At 37.4% G+C, this 25529-nt stretch overlaps 1 protein-coding gene across 1 annotated transcript; it reads right to left on the reverse strand.

Annotated features, from left to right (window-relative positions):
• Positions 1-820: 820 nt before the first annotated feature.
• Positions 821-18096, reverse strand: LOC119520756 (akirin-1-like). Its single transcript, XM_037818707.1, has 3 exons — positions 18078-18096; positions 4107-4533; positions 821-1108 (listed from the first exon to the last, which is right to left on the reverse strand). Exons 1-3 carry the CDS (start codon positions 18094-18096, stop codon positions 964-966), a joined length of 591 nt encoding a protein of 196 aa, XP_037674635.1. The 3' UTR covers positions 821-963.
• Between the last annotated feature and the right edge of the window lie 7433 nt (positions 18097-25529).

A 25529-nucleotide genomic window follows, 5' to 3' on the forward strand; every position in this document is an offset into this window, starting at 1 on the left:
GATGCCTCTTAAAAGAATTTGGGAAAACCCAACTAAAGGATCCAAATTCTGCCCAAGTGGCAGTGCCACTGGGGCTGGCCCAGCCCCATGCTCACCTATGCTATGCTATGGAACAAACCCTGATGTTCCTGCTCTAGGAGAGATCTTTTCCCTGGAGAGGTTTAGTGTCCAGGGAGCTCTCTGATTGTGTGAATGAGGTGAGCACAGACTGCATGTGGGTATTTTAAGGCTTGGAGTCAAAGTATTTTTGTAACACTGCTAGGCAGAGTCCATGTGTTGAATGGCCTATCCTCCAATTTGTTCTAATTCCTCACCATGCATTTGCAGGCCTAGACTGCAGACCTTTGCTATGTCATCATAATCATATCTAATGTCCATCCTAACTTATGATTCATATTCTGTGCCTGGAAACAGTCCTTGTATTTAACAATAATACCTACACATAAAATAATCCACTGTGACAACTTATATGGTCACAAAACATTAATGATCTTCTGTAGACCAAGCAAATATTTTTAACCATAATTGTCATGCATCAAATTCACAGCCAGAATTCCCAAGATCAAAAAATTTGCACAATACAAATAATAACTTAAAATGCACATACACACATATACATACACTCTCACACACACACTTCTTACAGAACTGTGCTTGGGGAAACGCCATTTGTTGAGTGCCACTGAAGGCATATTTTGCTAAACTGCTGCTCCAGGTTTTTTGTTTGGAAAATATATCACAGTAGGGCACAGCTGTTTATTCGATGAGCAGGAAAGAAAGATATGCTTGTGGCAACCAGAAAGTTTCAACATCTTTCCAGTTGTATAAAACGGACCTGCAGAAACAATTAAGTGTTCTCAGAATGCAAAGTTGGAGCTGAAATGTGATATCAAACCAGTTGCAAAAAGTGTACAGCAGCCATCTCTTGAGGTCAAACCTGGTACTCAGATATGCAAGAAACCTTCAGGACACGTAGCTTGTTGGCCTTGTCCCATAACGTCGCATAATCTGATCATGTGTGAATTTCACAAAAGATTCATATTGTTCTGCTAGTTTGGTATTGAGGATTTGCTCATACTCCTCCTGAATTTTATCTTCATAGTCTTTTTTTTTCATTTTTATTGAGATTGTTCAGATACCATACAATTATCCAAAGATCCAAACTGTACAATCACTTGCCCCTGGGTACCCTCATACAGTTGTGCATCCATCACACTTAATTTTTGTTCAATTTTTAGAAACTTTTCATTACTCCAGACAAGAAATAAAGTGAAAGATGAAAAAAGAAAAAAAAAAGAAAAGGAAACTCTAAACCTATCCCTAACCAACCCCCCTCAATTGTTGACTCATAGTATTGATATAGTACGTTTGTTACTGTTTATGAAAAAATGTTGAAATACTACTAACTGTAGTATATAGTTTGTAATAGGTATATAGTTCTTCCCTATATGCCCCTCTATTATTAACTTCTAATTGTATTGTCATACATTTGTTCTGGTTCATGAAGTGATTTCTAATATTTGTACAGTTGATCATGGACATTGCCCACCATAGGATTCAGTTTTATACATTTCCATCTTTTGACCTCCAACTTTCCTTCTGGTGACATATATGACTCTGAGCTTCCCCTTTCCACCTCACTCACACACCATTCTGTGCTGTTAGTTATTCTCACATCTTGCTACCAACACCCCTGTTCATTTCCAAACATTTAAGTTCATCCTAATTGAACATTCTGCTCATACTAAGCAAGAGCATCTACATTTCTTCCACAAGGCAGGAGGGAGAGTCAAAGAAGGTAGAGAGGCAAAAGAAAGAGGAAACAAAAAAATGACAGCTAGGAATCAGCAAAAGGGAAAATAACCTTAAATCAAAGTAGAATAAAGAATCAGACAATACCACCAATGGCAAGTGTCTAACATGCCTCCCCTATCCCCCCTCTTATCTGCATTCACCTTGGTATATCACCTTTGTTACATTAAAGGAAGCATAATACAATGATTCTATTAGTTACAGTCTCTAACTAATGATTGCATCCCTCCCCCAATGACTCCCCATTTTTAACACCTTGCAAGGTTGACATTTGCTTGTTCTCCCTCGTAAAAGAACATATTTGTACATTTTATCACAATTGTTGAATACTCTAGATTTCACCAAGTTACACAGTCCCAGTCATTATCTTTCCTCCTTTCTTGTGTCTCACATGCTCCCCATCTTCCTCTCTCAACCGTATTCTTAGTTACCTTTGTTCAGTGTACTTACATTGTTGTGCTACCATTTCCCCAAATTGTGTTCCAAACCACACACTCCTGTCTTCTATCACCGTGTAGTGCTCCCTTTAGTATTTCCTGTAGGGCAGGTGTCTTGTTCACAAAGTCTCTCATTGTCTGTTTGTCAGAAAATATTTTGAGTTCTCCCTCATATTTGAAGGATAGCTTTGCTGGATACAGGATTCTTGGTTGGTGGTTTTTCTCTTTCAGTATCTTACATATATCACACCACTTCCTTCTTGCCTCCATGGTTTCTGCTGAGAGATCCGCACATAGTCTTGTTAAGCTTCCTTTGTATGTAATGGATCGCTTTTCTCTTGCTGCTTTCAGGATTCTCTCTTTGTCTTTGACATTTGATAATCTGATTATTAAGTGTCTTGGTGTAGGCCTATTCATATCTCTTCTGTTTGGAGTACGCTGCACTTCTTGGATCTTTAATTTTATGTCTGTCATAAGAGATGGGAAATTTTCATTAATTATTTCCTCTATTATTGCTTCTTCCCCCTTTCCCTTCTTTTCTCCTTCTGGGACACCAATGATACATACATTATTGTACTTTGTTTCATCCTTGATTTCCCGGAGACGTTGCTCATATTTTTTCATTCTTTTCTCCATCTGCTCCTTTGCGTGTAGGCTTTCAGGTGTTTTGTTCTCCAGTTCCTGAGTGTTTTCTTCTGCCTCTTGAGATCTGCTGTTGTTTGTTTCCATTGTGTCTTTCATCTCTTGTGTCGTACCTTTCATTTTCATAGATTCTACTAGTAGGTTTTTTGAACTTTTGATTTCTGCCGTATACATGTCCAGTGCTTCCTTTACAGCCTCTATCTCTTTTGCAATATCTTCTCTTAATTTTTTGAATTGATTTAGCATTAGTTGCTTAAATTCCTGTATCTCAGCTGAAATGTACGTTTGTTCCTTTGACTGGGCCATAACTTTGTTTTTCTTAGTGTAGTTTGTAATTTTCTGTTGTCTAGGCATGGTTTCCTTGGTTATCCAACTCAGGTTTTCCCAGACCAGAACAGGCTCAGGTCCCAGAGGGAAGAAATATTCAGTATCTGGTTTCCCTGTGGGTGTGTCTTAGAAAATTGCTCCACCCTTTGATGCCTCAGGTCTCTGTGCTTTTCTGCCCAGCAGGTGATGCCTGTTAGCCTATAATTCTTGACTGGTGTGAGGAGGTATGGCCATGTTCCCCCAGGCTCTGGGGTCTGGTTCTGAATGGAATGGGCCCCACCCCTTTCCTCCTAGAGAAGACAGACCCCTCAGGTGGAGGTCATTAGCATTTCAATGGTCTTGCTCTCTGCTTGTGGTGTCTCCACCCTTCCCAGAGTCACAGCCCTGGAAACTGAAAATGACCGGGGCTTTCTCCACTGAGCCAAAAATGAAACAGATAGTCCCCTTCAGACCCAGTCCAAGGCAACCCGCCGGCTCTCCCAGGTCAGCTGTCACCCAAAGCCTCTGTCTGTTTTTTGGGGATGCATACCTGTAGTGAGCAGTTCACACTCACTACTTAAAACCCCAGCTGGAGCTCAGCTGAGCTATATTCGCTTGCTGGGAGAGAGCTTCTCTCTGGCACCATGAGGCTCTGCAGCTCGGGCTATGGGGGAGGGGGTCTCCCGACCTGGTTCCGCAGGTTTTACTTACAGATATTATGCTGTGTTCTCGGGCATTCCTCCCAATTCAGGTTGGTGTATGATGAATGGATGGTCTCGTTTGTCCCCCTGCAGTTATTCTGGATTATTTACTAGTTGTTTCTGGTTTTTTGTAGTTGTTCCAGGGGGACTACTTAGCTTCCACTCCTCTCTATGCTGCCATCTTGCCCGAGTCCCTTCATAGTCTTTTAAGAGACGCTCACATATTATTCCAACTTGATGGAGGGTAAAGGTGGGCTGGTCCTTCTTCATCCAGGAGTAACCTGGAGAACTAGGTGCTGTGAATGCTGAGGGGTGAGGATGACTTTCCAAAGTGCAAGCTTCACTCTGATTAAGAACAATTTCTAAATGTCTCCACTTCTGGTAAGGGCTATATTCTTGTTTTATATTCTGAAAAATTTGCTCCGGAGTTGGAAGGCATCGCTCGCTACCGGGCGAGGTATGTTGTTGCAGAGCCGGCGGTGGGATCTGTGTCTGAAGTGGCGGCAGCTCGGCCTCCGGGGTCCTAAGGACAGGAGCCAGGCTGGGCAGAGGGGCACAGCGCCGCCGCTTCGGGGAGCCGGGACTCAGCAGCGCCGCCTCAAACTCCATGGGCCTCTTCAACGTACGCCATACTGCTGAGGGGCCAGGAAACAGGTGTGGATGCGGCGGTAAATGTGGCCTGATCTCCAGCTCCTCAGTGGGACCCACAAGCCAAGCCGACTCCAATGGCGCCTCCAACACCTAGCTGTCTTTTTTTTCCTCTTTCTTTTGCCTCTCTACCTTCTTTGACTCTCCCTCCTGCCTTGTGGAAGAAATGTAGATGCTCTTATATAGATAATGGTGAAGGTGATGAACACGTAAATGTATGACCATGCAGAAAACCATTGATTATTTGCTTGGGATGGAATGTATGGTGAGTGAACAAAACCATATTAAAAAAAAATAGGTTGATGACAAAATCTCGAGGGCACTATACTGAGTGAAATAAGCCAGACACATTAGCACAATTATTGCAGGGTCTCACTGATAGGAACTAATTATAATATGTAAACTCATAGACATGAAATATAAGGTACCAAGATAGAGGACGAGGCTTAAGAATGGGGAGTGTTTGCTTAGTATGAGCAGAATGTTCAATTAGGATGAACTTAAATGTTTAGAAATGAACAGGGGTTTTGGTAGCAAGATGTGAGAATAACTAACAGCACCGAATGGTGTGTGAATGAGGAGGAAAGCGGAAGCTCAGAGTCATATGTCACCAGAAGGAAAGTTGGAGGTTAAAAGATGGGAATGTATAAAACTGAATCCTATGGTGGGCAATGTCCATGATCAACTGTACAAATACTAGAAATTGCTTCCATGAACCAGAACAAATGTATGACAATACAATTAGAAGTTAATAATAGAGGGGCATATAGGGAAGAACTATATACCTATTACAAACTATATACTACAGTTAGTAGTATTTCAACATTTTTTCATAAACAGTAACAAATATACTATATCAATACTAGGAGTCAACAATTGAGGGGGGTTGGTTAGGGATGGGGAGGATTAAAGTTTCCTTTTCTTTTTTTTTCTTTTTTCATCTTTCACTTTATTTCTTGTCTGGAGTAATGAAAAGTTTCTAAAATTTGAACAAAAATTAAGTGTGATGGATGCACAGCTGTATGAGGGTACCAGGGGCAAGTGATTGTACAGTTTGGATCTTTGGATAATTGTATGGTATCTGAGCAATCTCAATAAAAATGAAAAAAAAATTTTACTAAAAACAAAACAAAACAAAACAAAACAAAGAACAAATACATTCACTTTTGTATACATGAAAAGATTATCACAAATAGGAAATTAACCTTGGTGCAGTGCTAGTATCTCAATAGGCCTGATCCATATCTCACCAATTACACCAATAATGTCCTTTATAGCAAGCAAAATATTAATATAAATAATGATATAAATGAGGTAAAAAACATAGTGTGGTCCAGTCTCAAAGCATATATTGCATTTAGTTGTCAGGTATATTTAATATCCTTAATCTGACTATATATCTTTTTATTTTCCTTCATCCTGACATATTTGATGAATGCTCATCAATGATTTTATAGAATGTTCTTAAGTTTGCATTCATTCAATATTTCTTTGTGCTTAGATTGAGTTTGTGAATTTTTGTCAGGAATGGCAGAAAGGTATTGTGCTTCACTTGTATTATTTTTATGTGTTAATTTTTACTTATCTTTTATTTTATTTCATTTTTTAACTTTATTGAAAAATTTAAAACAAACAAATCACATTACAAATAAATAATAAAGAAAAGCAAATAACCTAACTGCTCTTTTCCATCATGTTCCTAGCTTGCATTAATGAGGTATCATCAATGCAGTTGATTAAAAAAACATTTCTAATATTATAAACTTTACTGTTAATTCAGGCCATGTATTTTCTTACAGGTCATGTGTGTTGATACACAATCCTATGTTTCTTATTTTCCTCTCTTCTAGATACATATACATTACTTCATGTGCCTCTTACCCACTTTCAAATATAGACTTCTCTGCTGAACATCATTTTCAGGATCTGATACAGACAACACCAACAGTTACTGAATTTTTCCATTACTCCAAATAGGAATCCCTGTACCAACAGGTGCCCAACATACAGCAGGAAATCCCAGCATTACAAAATGTCATGAAAGAAACCTCATTTCAGCTAGAACCTGTGGAGAGGACTGACTAAGCTGAAGTTCCCAAAGCAGCCTTGATTTCAGGCAGTTCCTTGGAATGCACATGTACTGTTTCAGCTGTCACTAGCATGCCCCACAATGAATACAGGGCTGCTAAACATCAGGCCTCAAATTCAAAGGCTCCTTCTTGGGTCTGAAAGTTTAAAGGGCACAAGTGGGCAGGTGATGGGAGGAGAAATTGTGGCCCATGCTGGCTGAAGTAGCTATATGAGGATGCTTCTGCAGCCCATAGGATCAGCTGTACACCTGATGGTTGATGAGCTTTGGACTCTCCCAGGAATATTCTGTGCCAAAATCTGCAGGGGGCTTCCTGATAGGTTTTGGCTGTGGGGGCTTTAATATGAGTGCCCCTGTCCAAGTATTGGCTTGCCTATCTTTTTCAGTGGTCCAGAAATTACTGATGGATTTGAGGCAGGTCTTATAGCATCGCTGTTGTTCACTGTGACCAGGGCACTCAATGGTGCATGTGCATGCACAGTCCAAGAACTTGCTTGAAATCAAGGAAACCTTGGGCACCTGTGATGAGTCTGCCCTGTCCTCAGGTTCTATCTGAAATGAAATTTGTTTCCTGGTCTATCTTAGCACCAGGATTTGCTGTGGTATTTTATGCCTGCCAGAGAGCTGTCTCTGGGTCCAAATGCTGAGTGACTCAAGGGAGTCCTCTGATGCAGTGCCCAAATTGTGATGGCCTTTTCTGGTGTTACAGTTGAGTGGGTTAGAGGCATAACTGGGGACAGGTAAGGGGACTTCCAGAGGCATTCACTGAATATTGTTTGGTTCTGTGCCCAGAAATCTCATAGCCCTAATGGATATCCCTGCTCTGGGAGCCATCCTCCCCCGACTTGTCCCTGAGAGTGTTCTCCAAGAAACTGTGAAAGCCCACCTCCCATCCCCCTTTTTCATGGTGTTGGCCTTGGGTGACAGTATCCCCAAACATGGAACATTTTTTGTTCAGCCTCTGAAATTAGTGTTATTAATGAAGGAAATTCTAAGAAGGCTTCACCAATTGGTCTGATCCCCAATGTGCTGATGCCCAAGAGAGTGGCTCCAGGTGGCAGTGACTCTGACCATTCTTCTCAAATCAAATGAAAGGTAGGTCTGTGTACATTTTCCCTGATCTGACCCTCTGCCTTCAGGAGGAAGGCAACCAACTCCTCTGCTTTGATTTACTTTAATTTTTTCACTAAGTTAAACTTTGATTTGTATTCTTTTTATAATAACTTTTTCTAAAGCACTGGAAATTTATGTATAAACAAAATGTCTATATCTTTATTCTTGTAGTATTTCATCTAAGAGCAAAGACATTCTCTTATGTATTCACAGAAAAATTATCTCAATCAGAAATTAAACTTTGTGTAATGTTATTATCTCAGTACAAATATCTACTCCTTGTGCTCTAGTTTGTATGTTTTCTATTTACTGATATTCAGCTCATTATCCTTATCTTCTGCTCTGTCACGAGTTTAGAAATTATATTGTGCATTTCTATGATTAAATTTTCATTATTTCTTTATATTTCAATGAACTTTTAAAATCTTTTCACCAATTTTGACCATCTTTTCCTTAAGTTTTTATAATAGCTGCTTTATAGTCCTTTGCTTATCTCAGCATCTGAATAATCACTGGATCTTCTTTTATCTGATTTTTGCTACAGTCATCAGTTCTATCTCCTCCCTTGTTATCTGTCTCAATTTTTTTCCAAATTTTATTACAGATATTGTGTATGAAAGAGTTTTATTAACTGAAGTTGATATTTTCCCCTAGAATTTTCATGTTTTCTTCTGTAAGGCAAATAGGATGAAAGGATGATCACATCAGTCTAGTTGTCAGTTGAGTTCTGCATGGGCAAGACTTCAATTTAAAAGACTAAATCTTCATTTATTTTTTTCAACCTTATTGAGGCATATTTATATTTCATTAAATTCATTAATTTCAACTGTCCCATTTAATGAATGAATATAAAGATTTATTTCTGGACCTTCAATTTTATTCTTCTGGTCTGTATCTCTATCGTTTTTTTACAGTACCATACTAACTAGATATACTGTAGCTTTACAATAAACTTTGAAATCAGGAAATTTTGTTCTATTTTGTTCTCTTTCAAAATTATTTTGGATATTCTAGGTATTTTGCATCTACATATACATTTCATAATTTGCTTTTCAGTCAGGTAGAGCCTGCTGGTAATTTGATATGAATTGCCTACAGATCAGTTTGGGGAGAAATGCCATCTTAGTAACATTGAGCTTTCCTGTACACAAGTGTGGAATGTCTCTCAATTTATTAAGTTCTTTAATTTCACTCAACAATGTTTTGTAATTTTCAGTGTGTATGGCACTTTTTTCTTTGAATTCTTTTGATGCTGTTCTTAAAGGAATCATATCCTTAATTTTTTACTTGAATTGAACATTTTTCATCTGTAGAAAGGTTGGATTATTAGATTGAGATCTATGCTTATATTCTTATGTATGGATTAAACTATAAATTTTGTTTAAGCACTGATTTAGCTGCATCCCATCAGTTTTAAAAGCTGTGTTTTAATTTTCATTTATTTCAAGATGCTTTCTAATTTCCTCTTATATGTCCTCTTTGACCCATGGATTATTCAGAAATATGTAGTTTAATTTACAGATGTTTGTATAATGCCCACAATTCTGTCTGTTGTTAATCTGTAATTTGATCAATTGTGGTTACAGAAGATACATTATAAAATTTAAATCTTTTCACATTTTTAAGGTTTGTTTTATGGCCTGGCATATAGTCTTTCTTGGAGATTTTTCCATGTTTGTTTAAAAATAATGCATAATCTGCTGTTTCTGAGTGAAGAGTTCTGTTGGGTAAAGTTGGTTGACAGTTCTGCTCAAGTCCCCTATGCCCTTTCTGATTTCTTATCTAGTGGTAATATCTGTTATTGAGTGTGGTGTATTGATGTCTACAGCAATTATTGTCAGTTTCTTCATGTATTTTGTGACAGTTTATTGGGTGAATACATGTTCATAATTACAATATCATCCTACCAATTTGACAGTTTTATCATTACAAAATGTACCTTTTACTCTATAATATTTTTTGTCTTAAAATCTATTTTTTTCTGATATTACAAAAGGCTACTTAAACCATACTCTTTGACAACTATTTGCATGGTATGTATTTCTCCATGCTTCTACTCCCTATACATCTATATCATTGAATCTAATGTGTGTCTTTTGTTAACAGCATGCAGATGAATCTTGTAATTTCTTTTGTTTTGTCTAACAATTTTTGTCTTGATTACAGTACTTAATCCACTTTTATTTAATGTAATTATTTATATGGTAGGAATTATATACATCATTATACTTTCATTATCACTATATTATGTGTGTTTTTGGTTACTGTCTTCCTCCCTTAGTGCTTTCTTTTGCATTAACTGAATAGTTCACTTAATAGTATAATTGATACATAGTGTATTTCACTTAATATGTAGTATTTTAATTCTTTTAATGATTTGTCATTATACAGTTTTTAGCTATTAGTTGTTGATCTATGGTTTACCATATACATATTAGCTTATCAGAATCTACTTGAGATTTGTATAATTTAATTCCAGTGAGATATAGAAATGTTACTCCTGCATAGCTCTATTTTTTCTTCCCCCTTGTGCTACTATTATTTTGCATATTAGATTTGTATATGTTATACAACCATACATTTTATATGTTGTTACAATTAATACTTTATATCAATTTTAATTTTTATTAAATTATATTATTTAATATTAAATTATATTTAAACAATATTCATATATGTTGCAGTATATAATCTTTTAAAGAAGCTGAGTGTAGGAAGGAGAGAAATTATGTTTATATGGTTTGTTATATTAATATTATCTACCATTTTTGTTTCTCTTAATTTCTTACTGTGAATTCTAGTTAGCATCTGGTGTCATTTACTTACTTGAATATAGCTTTGCTTCCTCTCACCTTGTTTGTGATTTTTTTTGTCAAAATATTACATTTCTGTATGTTATACACCCTACAATGCAACTATATAAATGTTTTATATAATTGATTTTAAATAACTTGAGAAGGAAGGTCAATATACAGTTAAATTGTCTTTTGTAATTACATAATTATTTTTACTGGTGCTTTGTGTGTATTTAGGTATGAGTGTGTCTTCTGCTTTCACCCTGAAGAATTTCCTTTAGTATCTGTTCTAAGTTTAGTCTGCTAGCTGAAGATGCTCAGATTTTATTTGTGAATGTTTTTATTGTGCCTTCACTTTTGAAAGTGGATAGAATATTCTCATAGGACAGATTTTTCTTTCAGGGCTTTGAATATGTAAACCCGCTCTTTGTGACTTCTATTGTCTCTGATGTGCATTCAGCTCTTAATCTTATTTATATTCCATTGTATTTGAAAAGTCATCTTTTATTCTGTGACTTTAAAGATTTTCTTAATTTTAGGTTACAGGTGTAAGTGAGACCTTATCATTTCTTTTCCAAATAAGGAAGCATATATCTAGTGACTGAATCTTTTTGATTGAGTGGTTTCTGCCTTTGAAGAGTTTAGCAGTCTTAAGACATAGCTGCAAATTCTTTAAAACTCCTTACCTCATGGCTCCTGCTCTTGAATTTGTTTGGCCTTGTGGATGTACCAAGCAATGGAAATGGTTAGAAGGACACTATGTGACTTCTGAAAGGGAGGGCTTTACTGGAACATTCAGTCATGTAGCCCAAATTCCCAATAAGGAGTCTGTCTATCCTAAACCACCATTCTTTTAGGAAACCCAAGCCACACAAGGCATCTGGTGAACAGTCCCAGTTGCATTCAGCTTTCAAGTCCTCCCAGCCCAGAACCAGACCTACCTTTGAAGAAGCTCCTGGATTAATACAGCCTGCAGCTTTTCAAGTCACTCCTTACCTCTTGAATTTACCACCTGAAGACCTAGATATTTTGGAGCAGCAATTAGCCACTCCCACTGTGCCCTGTCTTAATTTCTGAGCCACAGAATTTGTAAGCCTAAATTGGTTGCTGTTTATGCCTCTAAATTTGAGGTGGGTTGTTATGCAGCAATATCAAACTGGAAAAAAATTTTTTTTTTAATTATCTGATTGGCTCCAGAAAAGTTGTGGTAAGACTCAGATTACTAAATTAGGATCATTTCTGGTGCTTCTTCTGTGAGATAATGCCAGGTAACCTGGATTAGAATTGGGGCTTTTCCAAAATTATCTAATTAATTTTATAGATAATCTTCTGCTCTACTTGAAAAGATCACAAATAGTATCAATTTCATAGGTGATATAAAGTTTTTCTTTCATTTTTTTGTGTACTTAAGCTATACCTTTTTCTGACTCAGATTCCCAAAAGCCAGAAGAATCAAAAGGAGATGATAATTATCTGGAAAAATTTTCAACTCAAGGAATTGCTTCTGAAAACCAACAACAGTAAAGACAAAACTTGTACCTTATATGACCAGTCTGCTTTATTTTAGATTTTATCTCTGTGATATCTTTTTGAAAAGCATTTACACATTTTTTGCAGTTTATTTCATATAACATAAAATGCATCTATTTAAAAGGTAAAAGTCAGTGATTCATAGAATTGTGCAACCATCATGAATCTTCATTTTTAGAAATTTTTGAGCTAAGAACACTCCTTACATATCAGCTGTACTTCCCCATTCTTGAAATTCCCCGTTCATCTCTACCCTCCACCACCCCATGCCCAGACATTGATAATCTACTTTATGTTTCTGAGGATTCAGATTATAGGCATTTCATGTAAATGGAATCATGTAATATGTGATTTTTTGCAACTGACTTCTTTCACTTACCATGTTTTCAATGTTCAGCAATGTTGTAGCATGCATCAGTGTTTCATTCTTTTATTGTCACATAATATTTAATTATATGGACATACCACATTTTGATTATCCATTCATCAGCCAGAAATAGTGACTCTAGTATCCATTTTGCCTTAAATTGTAGTTTGTATGATGTTAATATAGTCACTCCATTTTTCTTTTGGTTATCCTTGTATAGTGTATCTTTTTCTATCCTTTTTCTTTCCACTTATTAGTGACGTTGATTCTAATGTATGTCTGTTGAAAACAGCATATATGTAGATCATGGTTTTTATACATTCTTCTAAACTCTGTCTTGTGATCAGAGTTTTTAACCTACTTATATTGATATAAATTACATAAAGCAAGATTATATCTACCATTTTTCTATTTGTTTTTGATATGTCCAAGTCTGTTTTTATTCCTTGATTACTCTTCTCTTTTTTCTTAAATAGATATTTTCTAGTGTGTCTTTCAAATTCCCTCATTGTTTCTTTAACTATTTTTTTTAAATTTATTCTTAGTTATTGCCCTGGGGATTATATTTACCATCTTAGTTTACATAAATCATATTCTGATTAATAATACTTAATTTAAAATTTACACTGAAACTGCTCCATGAAACCTCAATTCCTTCCCTTCTTTTCTACCATTATTTTTATATATCTATATCTATATATCTATATCCATATCTAAATCTATATCTATATATTTTTTAGATTGTTCACATACCATACAACTATCCAAAGATCCAAAGTGTACAATCAATTGCCCCAGATACCATCATACAGCTGTGCATCCATCACCAAAATTAATATTTTTTTCAAATTTTAGAACATTTTCAGTACTTCAGAAAAGTAATAAAAAAAAACAAAAGGAAACCCAAATCCTCCCATACACTTAACCATCCCCCTCTATTATTGATTCATAGTTTGGGTGTAGTACATCTATTACTGTTGAAAGAATGTTAAAATACCACTAAGTATAGTACATAGTTTGCAATAGGTATATATATTTCCTATATGCCTCTATATTATTGACTTCTAGTTATAATGTCATGCATTTGTTCTAGTTTGTGAGAGAGATTTCTAACATTCCTATAGTTAATAACAGACTTTGTCTACCACAAGAATCACTGTTTATACTTTCCCATCTTTAAACCTCCAACTTTCCTTCTGGTGATATATGTGACTCTGAGCTTACCCTTTCCACCAACTTCGCCCCTTTTAACACTGTTAGTTATTCTCGCAACATGCTATCATCATCCCTGTCCATTTGCAAATGTTTAAGTTCACCCTAGTTGAACATTCTGCTCATAATAAGCAAACATTCCCCATTCTTTAGCCTCATTCTGTATCCTGGTAATATATTTTATGTCTGTGAGTTTACATATTTTAACCAGTTCATATCAGTGAGACCCTGCAATATTTTCCTTTATGTGTCTGTCTTATTTCACTCAATATAGTGACCTCATGGTTTCTTCATTAACCCTTTTCTTTCAATATGGTTTTGTTCACACACCATATATTCCATCCTAAGTAAGCAATCATTGTTCCCTCTATAGTTACATATTTATGTATTCAGTACCATCACCACTATCTATTTAAGGATATCTCCATTTCTTCCACAAAGGAGGAAGAGTCAAAGAAGACAGAGAAAAGAAAGAAAAAGAGGGGGAGAAAAAAAACAACAAAAACAAAAGACCATGACAGCTGGAAAGCAACAAAAGGAAAGTTTGCATTAACCTAAAGTAGAATAAACAGACAACATCACCAAAGCTTGGAGTCCCATATCCTTCCCCCATCTCCCCATAAGCATTTAGCTTTGGTCTATTGCCTCTGTTATATTAAAGGAAGCATAATACAATGTTTCCATTATAGTCTTAGTTTGCATTGATTGTGTTTTCCCCCAATCCCACCCTTTTTTAACACCTTGCAATGTTGACATTCATTTGTTCTACCTCATGTAAAAATATATTTACACCTTTTATTACAATCATTGAGCACTCTAGGTTTCCTTGAGTTACTCAGTCCAGTCTTTATCCTTCATCTTTTGTTCTGGTGTCCCACATGTTCCCAACCTTCCTCTTTCAACCATATTCACACTCATCTTTGTTCAGTGTACATACATTGCTGTGCTGTCTCCTAAAATTGTTTTCCAAACCTCTCACTCCTGTTTTTCCCTTTCTGTCTACAGTGTTTCCTTTACTGTTTCCTGTAGAACAGGTATCTTGTCCACAAACTCTGTCATTGTTTGAGAATATTTTAAACTCTCCCACATTTTTGAAGGATAGTATTGTCAGATATAGGATTCTTGGGTGGTGGCTTTTCTCTTTCAGTATGTTAAATATATCAACCCACATTCTTCTTGCCTCCATGGTTTCTATTGAGAAATCTGCAATAGTCTTATCAAGCTTTCTTTGTATGTGATGGATTGCTTTTCTCTAGCTACTTTCAGGATTCTCTCTTTATCTTTGATGTTTGATAATCTGATGATTAACTGCCTTTGCATAGGCCTATTCATATTTATTTTTTTGGGGGTATGCTGCATTTCCTGGATCCAAAATTTTATGTCTTTCTTAAGAGATGGGATATTTTCATTGATTATTTCCTTTATTATTGCTTCTGCCCCTTTTCCCTTGTCTTCTCCTTCTGGGACACCAATGAGAAGAACATTCCTGATTTTCATTTTGTCCTTAAGTTCTCAGAGATGTTGCTCATATTTTTCATTCTTTTCTCTATCTGTTCTTTTCTGTTTAGGCTTTCAGATGCCTTCTTCTCCAGTTCCTGAGTGTTTTCTTTTGCCCCTTGAGATCTGTTGTTTTGTGTTTCCATTGTATCTTTCATCTCTTGTGTTGTGCCTTTCATTTCTGTAGATTCTGCCAGATGTTTTTTCAAAATTTCAATTTCTACCTTATGTATTCCCAGTGTTTCCCTTGTATGGGACAAGTCTTTTGCAATATTTTCCCTAAACTTTTTGAATTGACTTCTTAATAGTTGTTTAAATTCCTGTATCTTGGCTGAAGTGTAGGTTTGTTCCTTTGACTGAGCCATAACTTCATTTTTCTTAGTGTAGGTTGTAGTTTTCTGTTGTCTAGGCATGGAATCCTTGGTTACCCCATTCAGGTTTTCCCAGACCAAAATGGCCTCTGTTCCTAAAGGAAGAAATATTCAGTATCTAGTTTCCCTGTGGGTGTATCTTAGAAAGTTGGTACACCCCATGAGGCCTCAGATCACTGTGCTTTTCTGCCCAGCAGGTGGTACCTGTCAGCCTGCAACTCCAAATTGGTGTAAGGAGGTGTGGTCCATGGCTGTTTTCCCCCAGGCTCTGGGGTCTGTTTCTGAATGGAAGGTGGATAGTAGAGCTGGGTCCCACACCTTTCTTCTTAGGGAAGATAGACCCCCTAGGGAGAGGTCATTAACATTTCAATAGTCAGTCTCTGCCTGTGCTATCTCCACCCTTGTCTGGGTCAGAGTGCTAGGAACAGAAAATGGCTGAGGCTTTCTCCACTGAGCCAAAAAAGGGACAGAAATCCCCCTTCAGGGCCAGTCTATGGTCACCATCCAGCACTCTAAGATCAGTCTTCACTGAAAGCATCTGTCTGCTTGTTGGGGATTTGTAACAAGCAGTCCAAGCTTGTTAATTAAAACCCCATTTGGAGTTCAGCTGAGCTGTATTTGCTTGCTTGGTGAGAGCTTCTCTCTAGCACCATGAGACTTTGCAGCTCAGGACATGGGAGGTGTGTACTCCTGGCTTGGATCTGCAGCTTTTACTTACAGATATTATGCTGCCATCTCAGGCATTCTTCCCAATTCATGTTGGTGTATGATAAGCGGATGGTCATGATCATCCCCCCAGAGATATTCCAGATTATTTACTAGTTGTTCCTGGTTGTTTGTTAGTTGTTCCAGAGTGACTAATTAGCTTCCACTCCTCTCTTTGTAGCCATCTTAGATCTCCCTCTACCATTATTTTTAAACAAACTACATCTATATATATTATAAGCCTGTCAACACAGTTTAGAGTTATTTTTTTGTGTAGTTGTCTTTTAAAAATGATAGGAAACAATTGTTACAAACAGAAACACATTTATAGCTTTTTTATAATACCTATGTAGTTATCTTTCCCCGTTATCTTTATTTTCTCAGGTAACTCCAAGTAATCATCTAGTTTCCATTCATTTGAGTCTGAAAGACTTCTTTCAGTATTTCTTGTAAGTCAAGCCCATAGTAACAAATTCGGTTTTTGTTTATTGGGAAATGTCTCCAATTCTCATTTCTTGTTGAATGATGGTTTAGAAGATATAAAGTTTCTACTTGAAGTCTTTTGCTTTCAATATTATGAAGATTCCATCCATTATCTTCCTGCATCCAAGTTTTAAAGTGATAATCAGCTGTTAACTTATTGAGGAGCCTTTGTGAATGATAATTATAGAGAATCTTTTTTATTTTTCTGATGCTTTTTTAAGAAATTTATTTCATATTCAGTTTTATTGAGATATATTCACATACAATACAATCATCCATGATGTACAATCAAATGTTCACAGTACCACCATATAGTGGTGCACTCATCACCCCAAATTAAACATTTTCCTTATACCAGAAATAACCAGAATAAGAATAAAAAACACCCAAGTCATCCCTGCATCCTACCCTATTTTTCATTTAGTGTTTGTCCCCATTTATCTACTCATCCATCCATACATTGGATAAAGGGGGTGCCATTAACAAGGTTTTCACAATAACACTGTCACACCTTGTAATCTACATTGTTATACAGTCATCTTCAAGAGTCAAGGCTACTAGGTTGGACTTTGGTAGTTTCAGGTATTTACTTCTTGTCAGATTCCAGAAAAAGAATCTAGCATACAGAAGGAATTTATGACCTAGGGACCCCACAGCTTATCTCAAAAAACAGATGCACCAGAAACTAAAGGATAAAGGCTGTTCAAAGCTGTTCTGGCCATGGTGGTGCCTTGATCCCCAGGGGGAGATAAGTCAAGATCAGATATGCCCAAAAGATGAAGAACCAGAAAGTCCTGCTCTCCCTAGATAGATAACACAGCTACATTTCAAAGAAGAATTATGTATCAGAACCCTAGCAACCAATCAGCCCAGAAATAGATAGGCACTCACCCAATCAAGGCACAGGACACACTCAGCAGGAACCCTTCCCCCCAACACCCTCCCATCCCAATATTAGTTTTTCCTTTAAAAAATGCTGCTCTCAGATAGAGAGCTGGAGCCATTTTCTTTCTTTCTTTTCACTGGCTCCCACCTGCTTTCTTCCTCTAATAAACCTTAAATTCTCTACTTAAAGTATGACTCACTGTGTTGTGTGGATTCCTGAATGACTCCAACCTAACATTGGTGTTGAAAACCTGGAATGGAGGTTTGACTGAAGCTTGAGTCTCCAGCCCCTTAGGGGCAATGGGACAGCCTCTCAGTCAATCCCATTGAGAGGACCAACTGAGGTTTGGGTTTCCTGGCCCCTCAGGGCAGTGAGGCAGCCTTCCAGTCAACTCCATTCACCAAACTACAGCCATTCAGGTTTCCATGCATTCAATGGCTTAAGCCCATCAACTCAGTCCACCTTCACATGACACTGGCTTACCTGCATGGCTCTCAAACATCTACAACTAATTCAGCCCTAGGTAAGTGATGTCTTTCTGCCCAGATCCTCCCCTCGAGAGTTTTGTTCAGTGTCCTGTGGACACCCCAGCCCACTTCAGGGTAGTGCCTTGGCCTGCTTTAATATGGTGTCTGGCTTCATAAGCCTAGGAAAACCTGAGTGCTCAGTCAAAACTCTCTGATGCTCTGGGAGCATCTTTCCCCATTGCAGCAGTCAAAGTAACTAAGGGGATGTCTTCAGGGAAAGACTGCATGCAATTTCCTGACCCCCAACAACAAACTCAGATGCCTGCTTTGTTGTTGCAATGGGTCATGCATATCTTGACTGTTAGTCTCACTTGACCAATGTTTTGGGTGGCCTCTGTAAGCCTCTAAAGGAGCAGGCGAGCTGTGGACTTCTCACAGGTGATCTCCTTAAGCCTCTGAGAAGCACGGTCCCAATTCATGTCAGCCTCATCCAGGGAGACTGTAAGCCTCTAAAGGAGCAGGAGACCACGGTTCTCTCATGAGCAATCTCCGTAAGCCTCTGATGAGAAAATTTCCCTAACAAACCACAAGTCTCTCAAATTTCTTAAATAATCATGAGTAATATACAGTCACTTTTCAGTGGCTCCAAAACTGGATTTCCTCCTAAATCTACCGACCTCAGATGTTTACTCCACAATCTTAATCAACTTCAATTTAAAGGGGAAGTAGAACCAATACAATTTGTCTGCAATATCCTTTACAGCAACAAAAAATGTTAGCCGGAAAATGGCACTTTCAATTGGCATATTCTCGCTGAACATAATAATTTTATTCAGTGCAATGACAAGTGGTCTGAAGCTCCTAATCTCAAGCTTTCTAAACTGTTTGGTCCTGGGTATCTCTATGCCACTCTTTCACCTCCTACCAAATCCTCCTCCTTCACAAAAAAAACCTTCTAGGTCTTCCACTTTCCTCTCTACAAGTTAACCCTGAAAAGCCTTTAAGCAGCTTCTGCTTCTTTAACCCTGCAAACCATCCCCCTCATAACTATACTCCCCCTCCCCATTCTTCTCCAACCTCTTCTGCTCCCTCTCATCCTCAACCCCTTCCTTTCCCAAACCTACCCACATCCCTAGCAATGTTTACCTTCTGATTTACAAACACTAAATTTACATCCCAGTAAGCTGCTTCAATATGTAGATGACCTCATACTGTGCAGTCCTTCTGAAGTCTTATCACAAAAACAATCACTCTCAGTAACTACCTCCAACAGAAAGGATATAAAGTGTCCAAAGATAAAAAAAAAATTTTCTAGGTCACAACTCACTCACTTAGAAATTTCCCTCTCCCCTAACAAAGAGAAAACTTATTTCTCTATTTGTTGCAAGATTAGGTGGCCCTAACTATTTAAAACTGTGTTTTCAAACAGTAACAATTAGCAACCACAAAGGGACACTTGCTGCCTTTACTGCAGCCCTGATCAATGTCTCATCAGCTGTGGGGCTCCCCTGGACACTCAGCTCTGTGCCTACCAGCTGCCCAGAAATTTTTCCTAGAGTACCAGGACTGGGAAGTCCAGGTGGAAGCACCACAAACAAACACCAAATGCATCTGAGTTAAGGTAACTTTGCAATTGAGACTTTCCTTGTGCTGGGTAAGTGTGTAATCTTTTGTTTGTTGTGCTCACTTTGCTTCCTTTTGTTTCAGTTTCTCAAAATTTAATAAAAATAACAGATAAGCTGTATCTGCATTCAGCTAGCCTTTATGTGTGGTATGGCTAACTATAGCAAACTATCTCAAGAAAGGCAAAAATTCTGTAAGTTAAAGGAAAAGTTACAGTTTAAAAAATATGTAGACTTCCACCTCTGCTTTAATATCAAGGCTTCCAAAGCTAAACAGTTAAAAGCAGTAACTATTTTCAAAAAAAAAAAAACAAACAAAAGATTGTGTATTACTGCTTCAAACTGCATTAAAGTGTTTTAAATATTTAACATTATTCTAACAAGTTTAATTTTAATGGTAATACCATGTTGTATAGAAGGTATAAACAATGTTTTCCTAATTAAGGGAAAAGGAAAGTGTCTTTGTCCTAAATGACTGATTGTTTGGGAATGTGAAATGAGGCCTAGATTGATACAGAAAGTTGCAGAAAGTTTATGGAGTAGGAAATTTATTTGTTGTCAAAGTTAAAAATAGATACAGAAAGCTATAAATGTTTGTAGAAAAATTTATTTCTGTAGTCAAAGTTAAAAAATGGTAAATAACATTAAATATTGTAACCACCACCCAAAGCAGTAATTAATATTCAATGTTGTGAGTATGTGTCTAATAATTCACAAAATGTAAACATTTCTCACTGTACTGCAAGCTCCTCACATTACTGTCTCCTGCTGTTTTATATCAACCTAGCCACTCTCTTCCTGCTCCTCCTATCTACTTTTCAGAATGGTAATTATATGTTGTAAAATGTTTGCTTAAAAACAATTTCAAAAATCATTTTAATAACTTTTAAAATGAAATATAAAAAAAATGTGTTCTTTTGTTAAAAAAGATTCCTTAAATTACTAAGGTGCAATTTCTTAATAAAAGGTTGTAGAAGTGTTTTTCTACATAATCAGTATAGGAAGCAAAAAGTCTGTTTTATCAAAATAACTTCTTGTACTTCATGTTAACTTTATTATGTACTTGATTGTTTAAAAAATAGTCTTCTCATTTTTAAAAGTGTGTATTTTTTCAAACCTGAAAAATTTTAACATTTTGCTTTCTTAAGGTCAAGCCCTAAAAAAATCTCTTTCTTCCCAAATTACAAAAAATTTGTTCATTCACCTTGAGAAAATGAAGTGCTAAAAATGATTAAATTTATGTAATATGTTATAAGTTGCAGAAGAAATGTTTAAACAGTGTTATAAAAATTAAAAACTTCTTTTGGTTACTGATGTGCATAACATCAAACAACAATGTAGTATTACTAGTTGTAATTTCAGTTATTTTTAAGTGTTATCTGTCACAAAAACAGACAAGTTTCCTTGTAAGTTACATTGTTTTACTCTGATACTTCTCTAAAAGTGCTTGCAGTTAGCTACAAGTCAAAGCTTCATCTTCAACAACAACAAAGAAACACTTTTAAAAAGAAGCAAGGTAAGTATATAAATTATGTTCTACCCATTATCTAACATAACCCTAGTAAAAATGTAAAAAACTTAGACCTCTATTTTAATTGAAGTGCTTGTATGTTTAAACCAAACTCCTATTACTGTGCCTGCATGCTCTCTCCCCATTTGAGTTATTGGTAAAACCCATTTCTGTAGTCAGTAAAACTATAAACGTTTCAACCACATCACATGGACATGCTCCAGAAGTAGATGGGAACCTGCTGTTACTGCAAACACCTTTTACTATGGACACCTTTGCCTCTGCCTGCCAAAAAAGACTCAATCACTTTATCTTTTCAATGAACATTGCCTCCAGGCTGGCTTTGCTTCATAGTGCCAGAGGGTGCTGTAAAACAGTCCAACAGAACTTTGGGGACCACCATCCTGTTTCCCAGAGGACCAATGATGCTATGCTACAACTGTACAAAGAAGATACCTCCCAAAGCTATAAGTGCCAGTGTGATGTGATTGAAACCTAAAAACATAATGAACACTAAGTCCTACTCCCATGAGGGGACAACATGTATGGTATTGTAAGCTTATAACCCAATGCAACTCAGGAAAAACTTGAGCATTCATTAGCATTCAGTGCTATACATATATACCAAATAAATATAACAATGTCTCTTGAATATTAAATCATATGCAAAATAATAATCATATTAAAATTATAGTAAACTGAATGTGTTTTCTAAGTGGTTAATGAATTTATCATGAAATAGAAAATAGCCCTTATTATCATGATTTTTATTCTGCTTGTCATTTGTCTTGTTGCCTGTATTGTATCTGTAAGTTTATGTCCAGAGCATCTTCCAGATTAACATAAAAACTTCTTCACCCTTGCTCAACAAAAGCAGTTACAAAGAAAAGACACCACTTCCCCCTTTCCCTTTTATGGAAGATGCTCACAAGATACCACTTCTTAAAAATATGAAAATTTCTCATAAAAAGGAGGGATTTAATTGCTGAGTAAGCCTAACTAAGAAATATTCAATAAAACTTTCTCTCAAATTTTCTTTCATTCTTTTCTATGCAATATTCAACAAAACCTTATCTCAAATTTTCTTTCATTCTTTTCTATGCCTCTACAAGCTATTCTACTCCCCCTATGGGGCCAGTAATTATCCTTATATTAATTTTTCTTTTTGTTCCTTGCCTCTTACAATGTCTAATTAAATTTATCAATAGGTCAATAGCAGCCATGACTCACCAGCAAAATTCCAAAAACATGCTCCTGTCACAACAAAAATTTAAGAATTTGCTCCTGCCACAGCAAAGGCATCACTATCAGCTGGTTCCAGCAAAAAATATCCAAACATCAATCTAATGCTAAAACTTAGTTCAAAGCAACTCTTCCCCAACTCTGTGCACACCCTGCTGTAAGTAGCTAAGAGAAGAGTGTGGCACCCCTATTCCCTACAAAAGTTGCTTCAAGCTCACTTAAAGCATTAACCCAAAAATTCAACCCAAACCCATACCAATTATTTTATTAAAAATAAAAGGCAGGAATATCAGATTCCAGAAAAATAATCCAGTATACAGAAGGAATTTATGACCTAGGGATCCCACAGATTATCTCAGAAAAGCCAGGTGTGCCATAAGCTAAAGTATAAAGTCTGTTCAAGGCTGTTCGAGCCATGGTGGTGCCTTGAACCCCAGGGTCAGATAAGGCAAAATTAGATATGCCCATAAGATGAACAACCAGAAAGTCCTGCTCTCCCTAGATAGATAACACAGCTACATTTCAAAGAATAATTATGTGTCAGAACCCTAGCATCCATTCAGCCCAGAAATTGATAGGCACTCACCCAATTGAGGCACAGGAACACTCAGCAGACACCCTTCCCCCAACACTCTCCAATCCTAATGTGAGTTTTTCCTTTAAAAAATGCTTCTCTCAGAGAGAGAGCTGGAGCCATTTTCTTTCCTTCTTTTCATTGTCTCCTACCTGCTTTCTTCCTCTAATAAACCTTAAATTCTCTGCTTAAACTATGACTCACTGAATTGTGTGGATTCCTGAATGACCCCAACCTAACACTTCTAGCTATTACAATACAATAAAACCTAAAAAGTTTTATCTATATACTGTTTAAGAATGTCCACCAGAGTAACCTGTTGACACTATTTGAAATCTCTCAGCCACTGAATCTTTATTTTGTTTCATTTCATATCTCCCCTTTGCTCAAGAAGATGTTCTCAATCCCATGATGCTGGTCCAGATTCATCCCCAGGAGTCATATCCTGAATTTCCAGGGAGATTTACACACCTGGGAGTCAGGTCACATGGAGAGGGGAGGGCAGTAAGATCACCTGCCAAGGTGGCTTAGCTAGAAAGGGCCACATCTGAGTAACAAAGAGGCACTCGGGGGATACTCTTAAGCACAATTAAAAGTAGGTTTAGGAGAACCTAAAATGGCCACTAGCTGAGACAAGGCAAAAAAAAAACCCACCTCCATGAAAAATACTAGATAGAAACCAGAAAGTGACCCAAAACACCACTTCCAGCATAGCACAAGCCAGACAAGGTCTGCTAAAACCACAGGGAGCATGCATTTGGTGAAACCAGGAGTCTGCATTCTGAAATGAGTAAGTAAGCCAGCTGAAAGTCCAGCAGCTCTGCTGCAGTGTGGGGAAGTGGTGGGCTGACATTTGGAAACAGACTAGTTCTTTAAAAAAGAAAAGCCCTGGAGCAGCTGCAGATATGATGGGGAGAGCCATGCATTGAAGCATGGTGGGAGTGGGCTAGGCTAATGCCTCAGTGTCTCACATGGAGGATACCCCTTCCCACACCTGCTGCTGATTCTCTCAAGACCAGGGGAGCAGAGGGGAGCCAAAAGGAGAAAAAACTGCATTCCTTGCAGGCATCACCCCAGCAGGTAAGGGACACTCTGGCCTGGGCTGGAACCACAGCCTAGAGTCATGCCAAGAAACTCAGTGTGATGGGGAGTCTTTCCCACAGCACTGCACACATGTCACAATATTGGCTATGTACAGTGGCCTTAATGAAACCACAGCTGATTGTCCCAGAGCTGGGAGAGTGGAGCTGTGTGCAAAGGGGGAAGTTAATGCATCCCATTCAACCATCTTTGAAGTGGGCTAGAAATGTCCCTGCATGGCTTGGTGACCCAGGGCTTCCCTGGAGGCCAGTGTGCACTTATGATGTGGCATAGACCTCCTTCAGCAGAGGCCCTGTAAGAACACAGTTGGGCAGAGACAATCTGTGGAAAGATTGAAATGAAGGCTTAGGTTCCTGCAACAGCCTTAAATCTCTGGGGACACCTGAGAGGTTTGCTTATTAAAGCTGCCCTGTCTCTCTAACCACCCAGCAACATGCCCCACATTCAGGGCAGACACACTCAAATGTTCACCAATTGGACCCTACAAGAATCAGACCCCCACACACCACAAAGACAAAGTTGGGGAGAACTGACTTGAGGGGAATAGGTGACTCACAGATGCCATCTGCTGGTTAGTTAAAGTGTATGCCACAAAGCTGAAGTTCTGATAAATTAGGAATCAAGTAAAGCAAATGCTGAGAGGCCAAAAACAGAAAATTTTAAAGTATATGATAAAACCAGATGATATGGAGAACCCAAACCCAAACACCCGAATTAAAAGATCAGAAGACACACAGTATTTGGCACAATTAATCAAAGAACTACAGAGGGGCAAAAAGATCATGGCACAGGATATAAAGGACATGAAGAAGAGCATGGCACAGGATATAAAGGGCATAAAGAAGACCCTAGAAGAGCACAAAGAAGAAATTGCAAGAGTAAATAAAAAAAATGGAAGATCTTATGGAAATAAAAGAAACTGTAGGCCAAATTAAAAAGACCTTGGATACTCATAATACAAGATTAGAGGAAGTTGAACAACTCAGCTTCCTCAAGGACCACAGAACAGAAAAGGAAAGAACAAAAGAAAGAATGGGGAAAAAATTGAAAATATCAAAATGGATTTCAGGGATATGATAGATAAAATAAAACATCCAAATTTAAGACTCATTGGTGTCTCAGAAGGGGAAGAGAAGGTTTAAGTTCTAGAAAGGGTATTCAAAGAAATTGTTGGGGAAAACTTCCCAAACCTTCTACACAATATAAATACACAAAGCATAAATGCCCAGTGAACTCCAAATAGAATAAATCCAAATAAACCCACTCCAAGACATATTCTGGTGAGAGTGTCAAATACTGAAGAAAAGGAGCAAGTTCTGAAAGCAGCAAGAGAAAAACAATTCCCCACATACAAAGGAAACAACATAAGACTAAGCAGTGACTACTCAGTGACCACCATGGAGGTCAGAAGGCAGTGGC

This window comes from Choloepus didactylus, chromosome 26 (genome assembly GCF_015220235.1).
Source record: "Choloepus didactylus isolate mChoDid1 chromosome 26, mChoDid1.pri, whole genome shotgun sequence".
In the NCBI taxonomy this organism is placed as follows: Eukaryota; Metazoa; Chordata; class Mammalia; order Pilosa; family Megalonychidae; genus Choloepus; species Choloepus didactylus.